Source organism: Oryzias latipes, chromosome 22, assembly GCF_053564925.1.
Source record: "Oryzias latipes strain Hd-rR chromosome 22, Olatipes_Hd-rR_3.1".
In the NCBI taxonomy this organism is placed as follows: domain Eukaryota; kingdom Metazoa; phylum Chordata; class Actinopteri; order Beloniformes; family Adrianichthyidae; genus Oryzias; species Oryzias latipes.
Window position 1 is genome coordinate 14,153,513 of NC_136258.1, and position 15,318 is coordinate 14,168,830.

General features: G+C 43.5%; 1 protein-coding gene across 3 annotated transcripts in view; it reads left to right on the forward strand.

Annotated features, from left to right (window-relative positions):
- Positions 1-15,318, forward strand: part of tiam2a (TIAM Rac1 associated GEF 2a) — a 93,412-nt gene that overhangs the window by 45,275 nt on the left and 32,819 nt on the right. For 2 of the 3 annotated variants that reach the window (XM_078941033.1, XM_023952066.2), the window contains exons 2-8: positions 4,409-4,487; positions 5,023-6,168; positions 9,549-9,987; positions 10,255-10,427; positions 11,209-11,433; positions 14,125-14,310; positions 14,535-14,678. In XM_078941033.1, coding sequence (XP_078797159.1) covers positions 5,029-6,168; positions 9,549-9,987; positions 10,255-10,427; positions 11,209-11,433; positions 14,125-14,310; positions 14,535-14,678 — 2,307 coding nt within the window. In that variant the 5' untranslated portion in view covers positions 4,409-4,487; positions 5,023-5,028. Of the gene's footprint in view, positions 1-1,048; positions 1,189-4,408; positions 4,488-5,022; positions 6,169-9,548; positions 9,988-10,254; positions 10,428-11,208; positions 11,434-14,124; positions 14,311-14,534; positions 14,679-15,318 lie in introns of those variants that run through there. The other variant, XM_023952067.2, reaches the window with a different exon arrangement.

The window sequence follows — 15,318 nt, forward strand, 5'->3', positions numbered from 1 at the left end:
CACAAAAAATATTTAAACACTTTTTTTTTTGGCAAAAATTGTTCAGACGCAATGCATTGTGGTCTGTATTCACTAATCTAGGGAGCATCGATAAAGACTGTTTTTTTTCCCCAGAGACTTCTAGGAAATTTTCTAAGGCACTCGATTTTGGAATTATAGATTCGGGCAGTGCTACAAAATGGCGAACGCACTACAAAGTGAGTTTGTAGAGAGTAGGGAAGGAATACGGACTCAGCGTGGGAGTTGTGCTAATGAGGCTAACATGTAGCATGTTACAAACAGGCGGTGAACTTGCTGTGAACTTTTTTGTCTCGGTTAATGTGCCTTATAGTTCGGTGTGCCTCTTAAATAACATAAGTTTGAATCCAGACCTTTTATTGACAGTGCCCTCTGAAGATATGGTAACTGAATGATGGATGAAACTAACAAAAAATCCAGACTAAAGGATCTTACAGTGTCTTTAAAAAAAGCCTTTAGTTAGGACACTTTGCGAAGTCTTGATTTCAAACTTATGGAACATTTATTTCCATCTTTATTTGGCCCCAAATCTACAACTTTTTCCACCTCCCTCACTGGACTTTTCCTTTTTATTCATACACCCTTGCATACACACTCTTAGTGGCTGCCTCTCCGGCCCTCTTTTTGGGGTCGTTGTGGTTTTTGGGGTCAGACAAGACCCCCAGTCATTGCGTCGTCCCAGGCAGACCCTCTTCGGCTGGTCTGCAGACGTTGCACGCCAGTTTGTCTCGCCCAATCGCCTCAAAGTGCTCTGGAAAAACCACAGTGGCTGCGACTAGCCCTCCTTGCAGCTAACGGAAAAGCTGGATGTTGGTGGGGAGGGAACATTCTCGTATTGGAGTAAACATGAGTGCTATAAAACATCTTTCTGCCTGAGAGATCTGTTCCGTTAAGAACTTTTCACTTTTTCCACCCTGCTCTTTGGCTCTTCCTCTTGGCCCTCAGTGCAGACTGTGATTCGCTGCTCCGCTAAAGCCGGGAGGGAGTTTCCACGTGTCCTCCAGTGTGTCAGGGTGTGTGTGTGGTAGTCAGACATGGTGAGCGTATGTTGCTTTAAGACTGAATGAGCATTGGCAGGGAGAATCTACTTGGAGATTCAAAGAACTCCAGCTACATTACTCCTTTGCAAGCTCTTCAAAGGACTTTTAGATTAAAGCCTGGGCCACCAAGGTAAGACATGTTATGGACTCTGTTTTATCTCTCTCCTACCTTTGTTTCTCCTGCTTACTGAAATAAAATGAGACTGGGGGTGTAGGGGTTCACTGTTTTTGTTGGTAAAATGTTGCTTTACATGTCTTACTGTGTAAGCTGTCAGTGTAGGGCCTCAATGACTTCTTAGGTCTTAATCACGTCTCCTAATACGCTACAAGATTTTCAGCAACTATCTTGCATTCCTTTTTAAAGGGTAACCGAGTTTGACACACTTCTGTTTGAAAGGTTGTATTCCATACTGGAGAGACTGCACGCTTACACAGTGGCATTAAAGCGCAGTCAATCGTTTGTCTTGGCCTCCATCGGAACGGTGTACACGTATAAATCTTTTCCCTGCACTGCCATGTCAGTCTTGGTTGGCCGCCAGAAGCTGAGTTTTTAAACGTATAATGAAAAAGTTTGAAAGTCACTTAACAAGCACTTTGATGGATGTTTGGTAGCTTTGGCTGAATCCACCCCACAAGTAATATGAGCTCCCAGCCAGTGATTCATAGACATTTCTCCTCATAAGCAAACAACCCCAAGATACTTTAAATCTTTAACATGTGACAAAAATCCCAGCAGGAGATGCCCTGGCGTTTGGCTCCAGCTGCAGTTTTCTGTTTTTTCTTCCCTTTGTATTGTTGTTAGAATGCCGAAAGGACCTGTGGTTTGATTTGCATAAGCTTGTGAGCGGAGCTGTTGGCACTCTGTTCCTTTAAGAGCTCAGCTGTCGCAGCGCCAGAGGAAAGTGATAAGAGACGAGTCTCATGGGTTCTGATTTGACACAAGGGGGGATAGCTGTGTGTTAACTTTTCCTAACAACAACAAATGACCTCAGACATTCTAAAATTGCAGCAACACAAACCCCAATCAATGCGTTTGAAAGGGTCAGCGCTAAAAAATACAAAACAACATAGATTTTAGTTTCTTCAACCTTATTTCTTCATCAGCTTTGATGTAGATGTGATGGTCAGACTCAGAGGATTGGTCTTCTTTCAGTTTCGTCCTACAGACTTCATGCATAGACTGTGTTTATAACATAATGAGGTGTGGCCCTTCTTTTCTTGCCAGTCTCCAAGACTAAGGACACACACAGTGTCAGTCTAAACATGAAGCTTAAACGCAGGAGTTTTGCTCAAGGGGCAGAGGAAGAAGAATGCCAGGTCATAGGGTGTGTGGAGGAGCGCTGGGGTGGCAGTGGTCTCTTGGCCCCGAAGCAGATGGCCTGCAGGAAGCCTTTTTGACGAGAACAGGGGCCTGAAGGGGAAGAGGGCGGGCGGGTTCAGGACTGGGTGCAGTGGTTAGCAGCTAAAAGGAAAGGCCTGTCTTGTTCTCAAAAAAAATGCGCACAATACAACAGTTCAGCTTTCGGCAGAAGGCAGACGTGTGCATCTTCAGACTTGTGTGTTGGCACGCCTTCGGGCCTTTCATGCGCCCGGCTCTGCTCCGGCTGAATAAACGCATCAGGAGTGGTGTGAAAAGAAAGTAGTCAGTGTGACAAGCTGGACAACCGGCTTTATGTTGACTGTTGGTCCAGTCGACAGCTGCTTTCTTGTCTTCATCATAGAAGATTTCTGTAAATTTCTCCATCCAGTTGCCATGTTGTCCTTAATTACTTGCCTCTAAAATAAAAAAAAAGTAGAGCTATAGGGAATACATCGATTAATCTTCACTTAGAAAATGCAAAAGAATTTAACTAATCAATCAATCTTATTCCCTATAAAGACTCCAATGAGTATTGTGTTCTTGGTCTTTTTTAACATGGTTTTGTGGCATTTTCTGATGATAGAAGACATATATAAAGAAAATTAAGCTTAAATAAAAGATCATTGGGAACACCTTTTACAATAGATCAAAAGATGATTGGAGTGGTAGTTTTAGGCAATTATCAGGCTAAAACTAAACTTTCTGTTTAAATAAAAATTAAGTAATGTAATCAGTGAACATATTTACATTAAACTGTTATTTGAATCATGTAATATTCTAAACCAGTTCAGTATTTTGGCATTGAAACCCAGCTGCAGTGAAACGTGTTTCCGCATAACGTCATGGCAAAGCCCTTCCAAGTTTCCTGAAGAAGGAAATCAGCGAGCAGTTGAACTAAAATACTGTTTTTTACGTCTTTTTAGGAGTCCTGTGGACCTAGACTTTAACATAACTTGTCAGTTAAAGATAAAAGCTATTGGTTTGTTGCTGCAATCACGATGCTTTTATAGATGGCTTTAGGGTCATAGGTTTAATCTGTGACATTGTTATCTCTTTTCCCTTTGACTCGAAAGTGGTGGAGCAAATGTTAAGCTAACCCCTCGATCAACTCCCAAGTGTCTGTTGGAATGCCTTTCGCCAAGTTTCCACTGGCCTATTAAATAATTCTTCTACACATTTGCTTAAAAATTGTGGCATATTTTGGGTTCTCTGTTCTTAAGCCCTGTTCCTCAAACTAGGACTTAATGTATTTTTTAAAGCCACACATTTTGTTCAAAAGGAAAACAATGCTGTGTATCGGGGTGCAATCAAGGAAAGGGATTGTAAAAAGTAGACAGTTTGGGGTTTTGACTGACTGTCCATTTGAAATTGTCTAACAGTGCAAACTTCTCATACAGAAATGGATTATATTGCACAGATGATGGTCACACAGTCAAATGATGCAACTAGAAGCCTCGACAAATAGCAGCCCTATAGCACTTATTCGCCACGATCCTGGAATCTTTGTGCTCTCCGGGGCACACAGGGAACGTGAGGACTTCAGGGTTTAAAAATAAACAGTTGAGTAAACTTTAAAAAAGCCTCCCAAAGAAGCTGAAGGACGACGTCATTTTCTTGTGGAAAAAATGCTAGGGGTGTTTGGTTTGGACAGCTGATTTGGGGAAAGTTTCGCTTTGGGAGGAGAGACTTTTCAAACAAGTCCTGCTCTGTAGATCTGCTACTTTACTTGTCTGCAGTACAAAGCTCAGCCATGGTAACCGCTCTTTGCATTTTGTGAGAAATGGTTTTACCTTTGTCGCGCTGTCAGGATCATTTATTGCAAGGCGCAGAATTGGAACATTCAAAACTTTGGTAAAATGGTTCACTTCCAAAAGCTCTTGAGTTCTATTTTTGAACTTGAACACCTGTGATCAAGTGAGAAGCTCATTACATAAAGCAAATTACAGCGTGCAGGAAGGAAACTAATTCACCCTTTTCTTGTGTGTTTCAGGTGAGCCAGAGAACAGAGGAATGAGTTTATTTTCAGAAATGAGGCATGTGTAGAAGCTCTATTTGGGACTTTCCGCCAGGTGAGTAGAACAATGCAGGTTATCCCGTTTGCTGTAGTCTTCTATTACTGTGGATCCACTTATTCCAAATGTTTCCTGTAGGTTTGTAATCTGCTTTGTGAGCTAAGTAAGAGACTTCAAGGCCAAACCTGTTATGCAATTGTGTCACAAAAGCTGGCAGACGCAGCCTCTTACCAGTGCCTATATCCCTGCAATTTACCTTCTGCCGCGCTGTAATGAAACGTCTACCGCATCACGGCTCTGCGGCTCCAACGCAACACCCTGTCTGATGTCATGTTTCAATCTCCTCACAGGATTGTCACACGGCGTAAACCTTGATCAGATCACTCAACTTTTTTCCAAATAGTGCATTGAAATGAAAAATAAAGTTTGACTGTAACAGGTTTGCTCACAAAGTCTGTGGAATAATTTAGACTTGGTGCTGTTTGACTCCACACAGTATTATGTGTACCAAATATTGCTTGATTATTAAGCTTGTCTTTTCCTCTTCTGTCTTATTCTGAATTTTCTAGTCTTGTTTTCTTTGCTTTTCCAGGTAAAGATGGGAAATTCAGAAAGCCAGTACAGCATTGAGGTTCCCAAAGCCACAAGCTTTACCTTTCCCAGGAAACAGAAGCCATATTCACTGAAACTCCGCTCGGCCAAAGAGGATGTTCTGTCACCACATATGTGGTGGAAAAACACCCCTATAGGCTCCAGGTACAGGTCCTCATGTGGGGGGCGTGGCTGTCTGTCCCCTCCTAAAAGCTACCATGCAGCTAAAGGAACCAGGGGCAGTCAAAGTGAGCAGCGGTCACACCGATCCCCTGGTTGTGTGATTCGAAGACGACACATGTCAGATGACTACGACGGAAATCCATACGGAGCTGAGCTCAATGGTCATGCGCTGAATGGACACAGTGATGAGGTTTTAGAGGAGCAGAGCAGTCCTAGAGTGGTGATAAGAAAGGACGGTACTTTAAGGGTGGAGTTTACCAACAGTTCTGGAAACCCCCTTCTCCTGGATGCGACCTCTGGCCCTGTTCAGCTGCTGAAGTTCTCTCCTAACCTGGAGACCACCTCCACTCCCAGTTTGCCTGGTTCAAGGGGTAGCAGGCAGGATGACCACTGCGGTGGTCCCCCACCAGCTTCTACCTCCTCCACAGCCAGAACCAGCAAGGGGAGCTCGCTCAGCTCTGAAGGGTCTTGGTACGACTCTCCGTGGGGGCCCAGCACAGAGCTTTGTGAGCAGGAAAAACCTTGTTCAACCAGCAGAACATTAGCCCACTCCCCTATCCAACATGGCTCCTTTGCAGAACAGCCAACCCTTGTATCCATCACAGACCTTTATAAGGACTCCGCCATGGCTGCTACTTTCCCCACTGCCAGGGACTTGTCCTCCCAAATACAGGAGTCTCCCCCAGGCCGGAGGCCTCACCGAGCCTCCCTTGCCTCAGTTCTAGACGTTCCCTTTGAGGAGGAATGCGCAGAATCCCCCAGGTACTTGTCTTACACTCTGCCCTGCCGCAGGCCCAAAGCTCACACCATTAGTGAAGACTTAAACCAGTACGAGAGCCACGTACAGCACCAGGGGCAGGCTGGAATTGAGTTTGGTTTCAACAAGAAAGACTCCCTCAGAAACCGGATTAGACGCTTCAGTGACTGGACGGGAAGCTTGAGCCGCAAAAAGAAGAAGCTTCAGGTGAGTCTGGGCTGGGACTGTTTACACGTTTCTAAGATTATAACATTAGAAAATGTATAAAAAAGGAAATCTGTATGCAAAGTAAATGATAAATGGCGTATACTGTACTTGTAAAGTGCTGTACAGTCACAGTTCCATTTACACACACATTCCACAGCTCCGCTGCCAAACACTGGCACCGATCTATACCCACTAGTACCCAAACCCAGAGGCAATGTGGGGTTCAGTGTTTTGCCCAATGACCTTGACCGTCAGACAAGGCAGGAATCGTAACTGCAATCTTCCGATCAGAGGTCGACCGCTCTTTGCCCAACACCACGGCAAACACTACCATGTTTTTTGGACTATAAGTTGCATTTTTGGGAGAAATGTATTTCACAAAATACAGCAACAAGAACAAGCATTTCATTTTGAAAGGCAATTCATAATAACAGAAGAGATAACCATAATAGACTGAATAAATGAAGGCTTCACCACACTAACACATTGATGCTTATTTCGCCTCTTAAAACATCGTCGGATTCTAGGACATTAGCGCAACACGTGTAAAATTATTCGAATAACCATAAAGAATATGCGAACATATCAACGAAACTCCTATCACTTCAAATCACTAAATCTGTTTAGTTCTTCATCCTGTATATCTATTTGGAACAATTTTGCCAAGCTCAGGGTAAGTCTCAGCGGTACTTTTTCTTCTGCATTGCAGTCTGTAGCAAATACTGATGCACACACCTAAAGTGCCCTCTAGCTGTTGCTACTATTTAGTTTTAAAACAATCACATTTAGGTTAGGCCCTGGGCAAACCATGCAACGTATAGTACTAAAAATGCAGTACTTGCCTGATTTCTTCTAGATTTGATTTTTAGCCACAGTGCTTGTCCTGGCACATCTAGCCACAATCCGTAATGTCTGGTCCACAACACCAGTTGTCCAGGACCAGTCACCATAGGTTGAGACAAAATACAGGTGGTTAGGCAGCCAGTCTGACTTTCAGGAAGACACAGGAGTGATTATACCACAATGGAGCATCCTCTGAGGACGAAGAGTTGGGATCTGATCTTCATCTGTGACAATGACTTATTAGGGGGGCCTCTTTGTGATGGTTAGTTTTTAGCTTCTTTTGCATCCCAAAGAGCTGCAATACTCCTGTCTTTCAGTCAGCTGTAGTTGACAGCAGCCAATATGTTGATCTGATCAAAAATATTTCTTAGATTTGCAAGGATCAGGATTTACAGATTAATGATACAACTGTGATGTCAGAGAAAGGCGCGAACATTTTTTTTAAGGAAAATCTGATTTCAAGTGTGCTGTCACGTGTCAGGAACCAGCCCTACAGCATATAATCGACAGGAATAATCAGCTTTCTTAGTGAATTAGCTTGACGGAGGGAAAATATTCCTGGTAATCCCGAATGATTGTCCCTGTTATTTTGGCTTGAAAGTGATTAGAGTTTTCTAAGCGCAGTTTGGGAACTGCAAAAAGGATCGCTGTAAGCCTCTGGGACTCTCTGATGACGGAAACTAAACCCCAGCTGGAGATTTAACTCCACCCCTCCTGTAATGTCAATGAATGACTTCGCCTTGTTGGGTGGAGATTTTCAGGGCTCCCATCACGCTCCTCCGGGATTAAATCTGCTAATAGGGATTTGTGCTCAGTCACTTGAGTCTTAGAGAAAAACAAAAGACGGAATAGAACAGTTACAGTGTTCGGTGGGCATTTTTCCGTCACGCTGGTGTTAGGAATGTGTGAGATTTGTGCTAAATCAGCACAAAGTCCCCAGCAAAATAAATGGGGTACTCTGCACTGCACCTGCCCCTGCAGTGCCGATATATTCCCTCTGGACTGGCACTACCCTTTCATCCATGTGCTGGTTTTTATCTGCTTAATAGAGCTCAGACTTGTAAATGAACTTTGGTGTAAAGCTAAAATTTGTCAGATTTTATTGTTTGTTTTTTACAAATCATTGATTTAAAAAAAAAATTCTGACGAGTAGAGTTGGATTTAAAAAATCCTTTCATTGATTTATTATTGTAATTATTCTAATTATTCAGGCAAGAAAAGCTGCTTTCAGATAAATGTTAGTGTAATCATTTCTTATTTTAGAGTGATAAATTCCAACTTTGTTCAGGAAAAAACCTTGCGAAAATCTTTTAATGACCAAACAAAATATGTTTAAAGGAAACTTTAAAGATAGATTACGGTGAATGAAATTAGGAACTTGTAAATTGAAATGGTGGAAATTTAGTATTTTGGCAGTGACTTTCACTTTTACCAGCAAGAATTCTGATTTAGAAACATTAGATAAAAAAAATTTCTCCATATTGACGGGTTTAAGTTCAGTCATGAATTGTCACTGAAAGTGCTTAAGAATAATATTTAGTCTGTCTTTTGATCTTCATTTTGCATTTTGAAAAGGATCAATCCAACCTCCATGCCCTCTAGATCTCTCAGTGAAAGTCTCCTTTCAGCACATGAAGCCAAAGCAGTTGTTCCAGCAGCTTTGGTTCCCCTCCACCTGAACTTGTGGGTTTAAAGGTCAAACTGGGACTCTAATGCTACGACCAACAACCGGCTGTTAATAGAAAACAGCTGCAGCCGGACTTGTGGGATAAACATTGTCTGTATCATCAAGGAACCTCTGTGGAGCTGTTACACTGCATGCATTCCCTTACATGCATACCAACAACATGTTCCATTTTGAGTGTTAGACACATCCAAACAAGTAATTGACACAGATCACAATTCCCAATGGGAGTTCTATGTTGTTTTGTTAAAGGGTGTGGGATTCATACAAACAGAGATTATGGAACTTGGATTAGGTCAAAAAAAACAAACGAATGGCGGACTAAAGAAGGTACTCTGGCACAGGCCGAGTGTCTGAAAGTCCTCCACTCCTAGAATCAATGCTGCAATCTAATCTAGTGAAGGTTGGCCGTCGTTAGCTTTGAAAGGATGGGATTCCATCAAGCGTTCATTTGGGGAGCGAGGACGCCACATCAGACCTTTAAATGACGTGAAATTATCTGAGTCGAGAGGGTTCCAACCTCCCAGGTGCTATCGCAGGAGATTCGTCCCACTTTATTTGCTCTGTGAAAGATTTGGTGGCTTTGAAGTAGGTTTGAGTGATTTAAAAAAAAGGGTTCTGCTGTGCCTCAGGGCTAATTCTAAGGAGCATGTTTGAATTCTGTCCCTGTCCAAGCTTCCTTCTCATGCATTTCTAGGAGTCGATATCTTGGAGTTATGGTTGAAGGTGAATTCTGTAAACCAGCCCTCTGAAACATAATCATGAAAATATTTTCTTTTACTTCTGATTAAAGGTTTAAAGGTGTGTTGCCAAACTCTTGCTAACATGTCTCAAACACCTTGTTCCTCCTCAGGACACCAGGTACAAGGACACAAACGACGCCTTTGACAGCGGGGTTGATGGCCTGACTGCCGACACCAGCTCCCCCTCCCAGGTTTCTAGCCTGCTGTGGTTTCCTGGAGCCTGCAGGACCCAGTCCTCAGGAGCCTTACACCAAACAACCAGCGACGCCGTCCGCCAGAACATCTATGAGAACTTTATGAGGGAGCTGGAGACAGGCGCCGGACACGGAGGAGGAGAAAGGAGAGACCCGTCCACCGAGGATGGGGAGAGCAGTAGTGAGTCTGCCGAGGGCTCCTTGGAGCAGCTGGATCTGCTGTTCGAGAAGGAGCAGGGCGTGGTCAGGCGTGCCGGCTGGCTCTCTTTCAAGCCGTTGGTCACCCTGCACAAGGACAGAAAGCTGGAGCTGGTGACCCGCCGCAGGTGGAAACAGTACTGGGTGACCCTGAAAGGTAATTTTCTTTCTGAAACTGACAGATGCCACCTAACGAGGAGTTTCAGAATAGGTTTGTTCTTGTTATGAGTGCTTTTGCCTTAAAATAATAAAAAAGTGATTAAATTAGTCAGAAAAGGCTGATGGCGCTTAATTTTGTTCTGAATTTCAGTCATGTCATTCCTACTTTGTCTCACATTTTTGTGCATGAAACGATTCCTGCAAAGATTCCTATTGGCTCACCTTTTCTCTTTTTTCCTCTTTTTGTGCGTCCTTCCTTTTCCAGGTTGCACGTTGCTGTTCTATGAGACGTACAGTAAAGGCTCTCCGGAGCAGGAGCTGTCTCCTCGCTACGCCCTCCTGGCTGAAGACAGCATCGTCCAGGCTGTTCCTGAACACCCCAAGAGGGAGAACGTCTTCTGCCTAAGCAACTCTTACGGCGACGTCTACCTGTTCCAGGTGAGGCCCATTGGCTGACACGCTCTTACCTTTATATTATTCTGGGATCTGTTTCTCAATCTTAGAGTCCCATTCCCATCATCTTTTGATCTATTTTCGAAGCCTTCCCAGTGGTCTTTTAATTATGATGATCCCGTTTTTAGCTAAAATGACCAAAACTCTTGTTTTTTAGGACAAAGTTTCTGCAGAGCGGCAGTAGGTCATGAGAAACTCACCTGTTGAATTGTGGACGAATATGTTGGCGCGGAGTTAGCTTTCCCCCACTTCCCAACATCCGTCTCTTTGTTCTCTGTCCTGCTAGCTTTCGGCCTGTCACAATCTCAGCATAACAGTACTGGTGCAAAAAAAATGGTGATAAATGTTGAAGCTATCCAGCTTTACAATTTGTATCCAGATTTCTGCTCGAGCGAGGAAAACAAAGACGTACATGGATCTTGTCGTCTGCAGGTGGAGGCATCTGAATGGAGCGAAGCAGGGAGCCTGTGGCCTGAAGACTGTAGTTTCTACAAAATAACTATAGTCTTTTTCAAACTGCTTTTTTATTTGGTCTGCTCCTGATTCAGAAGTTAACACCAAAAACATCATTTGGAGTTTTGGCCGATTTCCCAACCAATATGTTGCTATAGTGACTGTTCTAAGGAGCATAAAGTGGATGTACTAAGGAAATTGCGTATGGCTTCTTCATGTTATCTGATCCTGTACGCCCCTCATGATCATGTAACGGCCATTCTTCTGCAAACCAAGTTTAAAAACTAAAGTTCTTTTGTCTTTGCGTTCTCAGGCCACCAACCAGACTGACTTGGAAAACTGGGTGACAGCCATCCACTCTGCCAGCGCTTCGCTGCTAGCAAAGCGGCAGGGCAAAGAAGACACGGTGCGTCTGCTGCGCAGCCAGGTCCGCAGCCTGCTGCAGAAGATCGACATGGACGGCAAGATGAAGAAGATGGCGGAGCTGCAGCTGACTGTAGTGGGCGACCCCAAAAACCGCAAAGCTATAGAGAACCAGGTGAGGCCTTGTTTTTTTTCTCAGTCCGGTGGATTGATGCTCCGTCGTGTGCTAGCTCTTCTTGGTTTGAACAACCACATCATGTGGCCTACTTAACGTTCCTTATTTGGTTGCCGTGGTGGCACGCCGGTTCTTTATTTTTGTTTGTGGGTGGGTGAAGTGGCCTAAATTCATCGGTCCCCAAACGCATGGCTGGAGGCTCGGGGGAGCAGCTCGTTCCCTGAGCATCAGATTGGGATTCCAGATGTATCTTAGTAACGGGCTCTCTAACCATGCATTATCCTCTTCCTCTTCCTCCTCCTCCTCCTCGTTGAGGCCTGAGGGGAGAATCCAAAGCTCTCCGAGATTCACTGCACCCCGCGTTGTGCAAAGACCTATAGCTCATTAAAAGCGGCAGAACTTTTAGAGGAAATTAAACCTATTTCATAGAAAGTGGTGAAATCTAGCTAGTTTTATATCTACCACTAAGGTGGTCAGACATTTTAAAGAGCACTTTAAAGCAAACGTGTGCATCTTCCTAAAGGAGCTGCAGCACAATCTGGAGAATTATTGTCAAAGCTATCTAATTATAATTTCTTATAAAGGACAAACATGGTATGAAAAAAAGCTGACCAATGCAGACGTCACTCCCTGTCAGCCAGACGGACTTACTTCCTGCTTTTGTCTGTTTCCAATTAACCAGCGTGCCGCCGCAGAGACACAGTCAGACCTGGAGTGAATGATAGGGTCAGAAGAGGTATGGGACAGCACTGATAAAGGCGCCTTGAGGCTGATGGTAGATTTAGGGTTTTGGTGAGGTTGGCTAGCACCAGCAGGGCATTACTTTGATGTCCCCTCCACCCATGTCCATGTACTGGCAGACCTTTTTTTAATGGCCTCCGTCACACACAAGAAACTCATGGCGTCTAAAAAGACGTATGGTGATGAATGAAGATCTACTGTTGAAGATGAGAGAAGTTTAGATATCGGCTGAAGGAAGGATCGTGTTGACCCGAATAGTTAGGAAGCTGAGCACCTGGGGGCAAATGAGTCCAACCATGTTTAGCTTTTTATTCAGATTATTTAAGCCTGTTTGGAGCATGAGGAAGAGGAAGTGTAATCTTTAAGACAGAACAAGAAAGGGGAAATAAAAAATCTCATGGTCAGTTTTTCATCCTCAGCATGGCTCACTAAAACAAATTCAGGCACAAAGCATTTATTTGAGAAAACAGCACATTCCAAATAAATACTTTATTTGGGCTGGGTAGTTGTTTTTTCCCCCCAAGTCTGCAACTTGTAAAGCTACGTCCACAGCGCTCTTTGCAACACGTGTTCAAGTGACCACCTTGAATAAAAGGCTATGTAAACACATGGAAAGGTGTGTTTCAGGCTTCCGCGGTCGAGTTTTGTCAAGTTTTGAAGTTTTTAGGACCATTTCCGGGCTCTACGTACAAAACGTGACCATTGAAGTTGTGTTGAAAGTTAAACGAGGTAGAACTTTGACCAATCAAGCACTTGGATTTGGGCTAGTAAACGCTAGAAAAGGAAGAGGAAGTCACTGTCTGACTGTCCAACGAGAACTCCAAAATTATTGATGAAAATGTGGGTTTGTCTTGTTCTTGAGCGCACATCAAATGCCAGGTGTGTCCGTAGCTTAAGACTCATCGGCTACTTTTAACCAAAAGAAAATCAAGTGCAGCAACTGAATGATCCCAACGTTTGCAACATTCATTTAGTTTTAAGGTGACTAATAAACATAAACATAAAGGATATGCCTCTTTTTTTTAAAGGAATTTTGGAGAAACTTAAGGCTTGTTCATCGGAAAATTGTACGAATTGGTACCACTTCAGATTTTTAGATAAAGGTCTTAGATAAAATTGGACAAAGATGCAAATCACGGACAAAGGAAGAACTCTTGGGAGGACCGTGATCTCTGGAAGATTGAGAATTTTGCCGGAATGCACCCACACGAGCGGCCTCGCATTTTTTTTTTTTTTTTTTACAGAGAAGGCCTTCGTCTGGTGAAAGCATTTCCCTGACAAAGAATGCAAGCGTGTCTCCTAATGATCTGGAATGCCTTGTTAGTTGAGGCCACCTGTATGGTTACATGCCGTTTTTCCACAGACCGTGTTGCTGCCAGACAGGCTTTTTTTTTTTTTTTTTTTTTTTTCTCTGCATGTGTGTTTTAGGATGTTTGTTTAGGATGTTCATAAAACCCCACCCCGGGCTCCGTCTTAGTTTTTCCTCATCCCAAAGAATGTGGCCGACATGAACGAACCCCGACGAAGCACCACAGGGCGCGACATCGTAAATGAACTCTTGGTGCAGACCTGTTAAAGTCACTTGTTAAGGAGGGTTGTTTAACCTGAGTGTTGTCGTTAAAAGCAGACCTCAGCCTGCAAGTATGATGGGGGGGGGGGTTCAACTGTAAAGTGGAGGGGGGTTGGAAATTTGACAGGTGGTCTGTGGAACCTCATGGATATCTCCAGAGCTGCAATGAAATCACGGTTCGGATTTTCTCTACACTCCTTTTTTCAGAACTACATCCATCCGTCAGCATCAAACCGATCTGGCCTCACCGTCCTCCAACATCTGCAAGCAATTTCAGCCTGATTGATAGCACATGTGTGATCCTGGAGCTCCTTCCCTTGGATGTCCTCCTTAAAATAAAAAAAATACAGTTAATATTTGTGTTTCCTTTGCTCTTTTAGATCCAGCAGTGGGAGCAGAACCTGGAGAGGTTCAACATGGACCTCTTCAGGATGCGTTGCTACCTCGCCAGCTTACAGGGTGGGGAGCTGCCCAACCCCAAGAGCCTGCTGGCTATTGCCAGCCGCCCCACCAAAAGCACCCTGGGACGTCTGGGGATTTTCTCTGTTTCTTCCTTCCATGCACTGGTAAGGGAAGCTTCCCAAATGATTGACAAACAGCCAGAAATATAAAGGTCAAACGCCTTTTTTGATGCACTTTTTAGGTCACACCTAGTTCTTGAACAGAATAAAAAAAAAACACTGTCATTTTCAATCTCATGAACTGTCTCTTCAAAGAATTTCATAGAAGTTCAGGTTCTCTGGAATCCTTGAATCTTCTTTTACTCACAAACCTGAAATTGTCTGTTCAGATCTGTTCCAGAGATGAGGCTGCAGTCAGGAGGCGCTCTTTGTCTCTGACTTGCAGACAGCGAAAGAAAGGCCTCTTCTCCTCCCTGAAAGGCCTTGACAACCTAACAAAGAGAGGCCGTGACAAGAGACCTTCTGTATCGCAGGTACCATTGATCACACAAAGACAGACATAGCAGCATGTTCCATCTCCTGATACCTCCCACATTCTCTGGTAGAAGCTAATGCACATTCCTTTTCCTTTTCTTCAATTCTATTTTATTACAAGGACAAACGCTGAGCTTAAATAACTAAAGATGAGGAAAAATTGAAATATGGATTCAGAACATGAATATTTTTTTATACCGTATTTCCCACACTATTAGGTACAACAAATTAAGTGTACATTTAATGAATGGTCTATTTTTAAAATGATCTTATATAAGGTGCACCAAACTTTAAGCCACATTAATCGAGACAAAAAAGAGAGGTCCATCAGTCAGACTTTGTGAAATGTGGCCATAGTAACTCCAGAAACGCAACTATTCATTTCTCCTCCATGATCAATTTTCAAATGCATCACTGGACAGACCACCAGTTTTGAAGCAGAAAAAGATCAAAGGCTCCTGGAGGGGGGGGGCATTGTACAGATTGCTCTGATGCTCACACCCACAGTGCCCGTTCTGCAAGATATTTGTAAATGACGTCACCTTAGACCGTGGTTCCTCTCTTGATTGTTTTTAGGTTTCTTTCACGGTGTTGACCTGAAAGATAACATTGAATTGTTAAAGCAGTGCAGCGCTTTTG